General features: G+C 31.3%; 1 protein-coding gene across 3 annotated transcripts; it reads left to right on the forward strand.

The window, feature by feature from the left end:
- Nucleotides 1-1,458: 1,458 nt before the first annotated feature.
- Nucleotides 1,459-3,673, forward strand: LOC115715316 (fibrillin-5, chloroplastic). 3 transcript variants are annotated; one of them, XM_030644171.2, is made up of 7 exons: nucleotides 1,459-2,099; nucleotides 2,187-2,302; nucleotides 2,385-2,507; nucleotides 2,752-2,850; nucleotides 3,104-3,148; nucleotides 3,254-3,327; nucleotides 3,443-3,673. In XM_030644171.2, the coding sequence occupies exons 1-7, from the start codon at nucleotides 1,847-1,849 to the stop codon at nucleotides 3,519-3,521; spliced, it is 789 nt and encodes a 262-aa protein (XP_030500031.2). In that variant the 5' UTR covers nucleotides 1,459-1,846; the 3' UTR covers nucleotides 3,522-3,673. The 3 variants fall into 3 exon arrangements, with proteins under 3 accessions (XP_030500031.2, XP_030500032.2, XP_030500033.2); XM_030644172.2 differs by having other exon boundaries at nucleotides 1,550-2,099; nucleotides 2,187-2,245; XM_030644173.2 differs by lacking the exon at nucleotides 2,752-2,850 and having other exon boundaries at nucleotides 1,551-2,099.
- Nucleotides 3,674-3,923: the final 250 nt, after the last annotated feature.

A 3,923-nucleotide genomic window follows, 5' to 3' on the forward strand; every position in this document is an offset into this window, starting at 1 on the left:
TCCTCTTTTAAAATTATACAATTTTTTTTATTAATTTTGAAAAATATCATATTTTTTCTAACATAAGGGCCCAAATTTTTTTTTTCCTGTGGCCCACTTTGTTTCAGGGCCGGCCCTGATCATAGATTGGAAGACTGTGAAGGATCACACACAAAGAGAAGGACATTCGGGCTTAGATCTTGATAATACTCTGCGACAGAAAGGATACAAGGGTTAGAGATCTGAGTGGAAGGAGACATTATTCCGCTTCAACCAATGTAAGGTTTTCTTAACTTTATATGTGTTTAATTATCGTTTTAGAAAGTTCATATTTAGGGTGTTAAACAACTTACTTGTGAGTAAATCTAAGATCCTGGTAAAATAAATTCCAAGAGGATCGTGGTTGGTGAGAGAAAGATAAAGGAATCAAGGTTGGGGGTTTGATTTCGGGGTTGGTGGCCTAGGGTGGTCGGAGAACCACCATGACCAGTCTTGCTTGCGTGTGATGAACAGAGGTAGAGAGTGCCAGTGCAACTGAGAGAAGAAGAAGAAGAAGAGGATGGGGTTTCTAATTTTTAAGGTTCCCCAAATTAGAGATTTTCTTTTTAAGTTTTTAATTTAATTCTTTTATTTATAAATTAAAATTTTAACTTTCAACCGACATTAAATTTTTTAATTTTAATTTTTTTTATTTATTAAGTGGGTCAATTAAATTATGTCATGTGTATATTTTTGTCCACATGTACAATCCAACATGACACTTAATACTAAAAAATAGATGAAAACAGAAAGTTTTGCCATAATTTACCTTTTTTTTATATATGATTTTGGGTAAATTGTTTTGCTAGCTTATCTATTTTTTTTTTTTTTAACAATGCTTGCATTTGGTTTTGTTAAACTCTTTTATATTGCTTTTTTTAATTAATTCTTATTAGTTCGTTATGATACAAAGAATTAAGTCTCGACAATTAAGAAAAATCTATCGGAAAAAAAAGAAGAGAATCAAAAGGTCCTACCATTTGTATTTCTTTGTTGGCTAATTAAGATTTTTACCCCTTAAATTTTAACATGTACCAAAACATGCTTCTTTAATTTTTCTGGCCGTTAAATATTTTTCTTGAACTATTGAGATTGTTAGATTTAGGTACTTTTATTTAATTTCATTAAATTTTACTATTTCAGTGATTGTTTATGTACTAAACCATGCCCCCAGACTTATATATCTATTAAATCATGCCCCTCGAATTTTGACATATACTAAATTATGTTTACTGAATTTTCATCTATGTTAGACTTTTTTTAATAAAATTAGACAAAAATCTTTAAAAGCCAATAATTTCAATAAATCAGATAGCATTTTTAACTACATTAAAAATTCAAAAAACATAATTTAATACACATCAAAATTTAAGGTATAAAAATCCTAATTAGCTTTTCTTGATTTTATATCCACTTCTCTCCTACCAAACATTTTGTAAAGTCTCGTCCACAAGACTAACATCTATACTAAAACAAAAGCCTATCCTCAAATCCAAAATCAACAAAATGGAAAACTTGATAAGTTTCCAGCTTCTACCTTCTCTTTTCTTTTGTTTTCTGAAATTTATTTTATGATGTTATTAACTTTTTTTTTTACACAAGTTAATGTCAAATTTCTTTAAAATAAAAAGGACAAAAGAAGTAATATTTACCACACAGACAGAACATAATAAAAAAATATATAAAAAAACAAAATTAAAGAAAAAAACATCAAATGGAAAAAGCTTGGAAAGGAAACTGATTCAGCTTTCTTCCAATCTTTTCAACCATGGCCCTTGGTCATTAAGGCTTATTATTTATTCTTTTTATTACTAATAGTGTTATTTCCATGGCCTCAATGCTTGTACAACCACTATTCCCAGCTTTTCCTGTAAATCCTCAAATACAGAGAACCACCAACAAGATAAGAACTCACAGATTATTCACAACCCTGCATCAAAGAACTAAGACCTCTATATTTGGTGAGTGCCCACCTGGGACCATCCCCATTTTCATAGCCAGAGATGCAGAACAAAGCTCTGGCCTAATTGGGGAAGAATCACTTACCCAGTTAAAAGCTGAGCTTTTCCAAGCTCTTACAGGTACGTTTTTATGTATTTCAGCCCCCTACGAATACTAATATGAGATCCCATTAACTGAAATAGGACTTTTGTTCTTAATTTTTCAAGGAATCAATAGAGGTATTTTTGGAGTCCCCTCTGCGAAAAAATCTGAGATTGAAAATCTGGTTAGGCAGCTGGAGTCTCAGAATCCAACTCCAAATCCCACTAGAAATTTAGAAAAGGTTCATCTCTATTAATATATTGTATGTTGTGCTGACCTTAGTTTGTGATTTTATCTTTCTTTTTTTCAATTTTCTATGAAAGGTAGCTGGAAACTGGAAGCTTGTGTATAGTACAATAACAGTATTAGGAGCAAAGAGAACAAAACTAGGATTAAGAGACTTCATCTCCTTGGGAGATTTCTTCCAGACCATTGATGTTGCTAAGGTAGGATTCTATGAATATTCCTAAGAATTTTCCCTCACAAACAGAATCTTTGTTCATTTTCTAAATTTTTGTCAAAATTGACCTTCAGTGAAATAGAAATAGAATTCTTATTGTTACTGTTATTTTTTGTGTTTTGTTTGAACATCTACTTAGTTCACCATTACAGTGTAAAATATTATTTTCTGCATCATGAATAGTGAGATGATTTCCTTTATCTTTCATAAATTGTTCTTTTCAACTGGAGAGCAAAGCAGTTAATGTAATCAAGTTCAATGTGAGAGGTTTCAAAATGCTAGATGGGCAGCTGACTATTGAGGCTTCCTTCAAGATTGCATCCAGATCAGTTAAAACTCTTCTATCCTTTTTTCTCCTTTTTTTACATATAATATTCTATTGTTCTTAGCTCAAGAATCTCAACTCTAACTCCAACTCATTTGTTGGAAAAACTATTTTTCCAAGACAAAAATTGAATGTATGTATGCAAATTGACATTTCATAGTTTTTTAGTCCCCAAATATAGTAGGGTTAGGCGAGCATCCTAATTTCGGAAAAAAAAAACATCATACACCTAACTTTCTGCTGTTCAAATTCTACAGAGAGTAGAGATCAATTATGATCACTCAACAATTATTCCAGATCAGGTATTCTGAAAGCTTAGTTGACATTGCATATAAATATGATATGCTCTGAGGTGTTGTTTTTCCCACTCTTTTTAACCTTAGCTTTCTCTTTTTTGAACACTATAGTTAATGAATATGTTCCGGAAAAATTATGATCTTCTGCTTGGCATCTTCAATCCAGAGGGTTGGCTGGAAATCACGTATCCTTATTCAACGAGTCTATTTGATTTTGATTACATTTTGTGATTGCCATTTTTTTTTCTTCTGAAGTTCAAGAATATTACATAATTTGTTACCTTCATTCAATCACTCTAGTTATGTTGATGATATCTTGAGGATAGGGAGGGATGACAAAGGCAACATTTTCATATTAGAGAGATCAGAAGAAAATTAACTCTATGCTTCTTTAGGGTTAAAGAAGATCAACTCTAAATGTTTTATTTTCATTAATGTAACCTTTTCTCTGTTCTTATCACTTTTTGCTCCACTTCCATTGTAATTATAGATTTATATAGATAAATGGTCACTTCACCTCTTTGCAGCCAATTTTTGAAGAGAAATAACAAAGATGAAATCCATGCCGTGGTTACTTATTTTGCATACTTCATGGTACCCTGTATCTACATAATTCCTAGGACTTTCACTTCGTTAGCAATTAACCCTCAATACCTAAATTTTGATGATTAAATCTCAAAACGCACGTTCTGTTAGCATTTAGTTATTTTCATCTATTTTTGGCAGTTAATTACCAGGTTGACTGTCCATGTGTACAAAGGGTATTGTCTACATAAATACA

The sequence above is a fragment of the Cannabis sativa genome, chromosome 4 (assembly GCF_029168945.1).
Source record: "Cannabis sativa cultivar Pink pepper isolate KNU-18-1 chromosome 4, ASM2916894v1, whole genome shotgun sequence".
NCBI lineage: Eukaryota > Viridiplantae > Streptophyta > Magnoliopsida > Rosales > Cannabaceae > Cannabis > Cannabis sativa.

Coding starts and splice junctions, on each gene's coding strand:
- LOC115715316 (XM_030644171.2), top strand. CDS start 1,847: ATGGCCTCAATGCTTGTACAACCACTATTCCCAGCTTTTCCTGTAAAT. Junction 2,100..2,186: donor GCTTTTCCAAGCTCTTACAG/GTACGTTTTTAT, acceptor TAATTTTTCAAG/GAATCAATAGAGGTATTTTT. Junction 3,149..3,253: donor CAACAATTATTCCAGATCAG/GTATTCTGAAAG, acceptor TGAACACTATAG/TTAATGAATATGTTCCGGAA.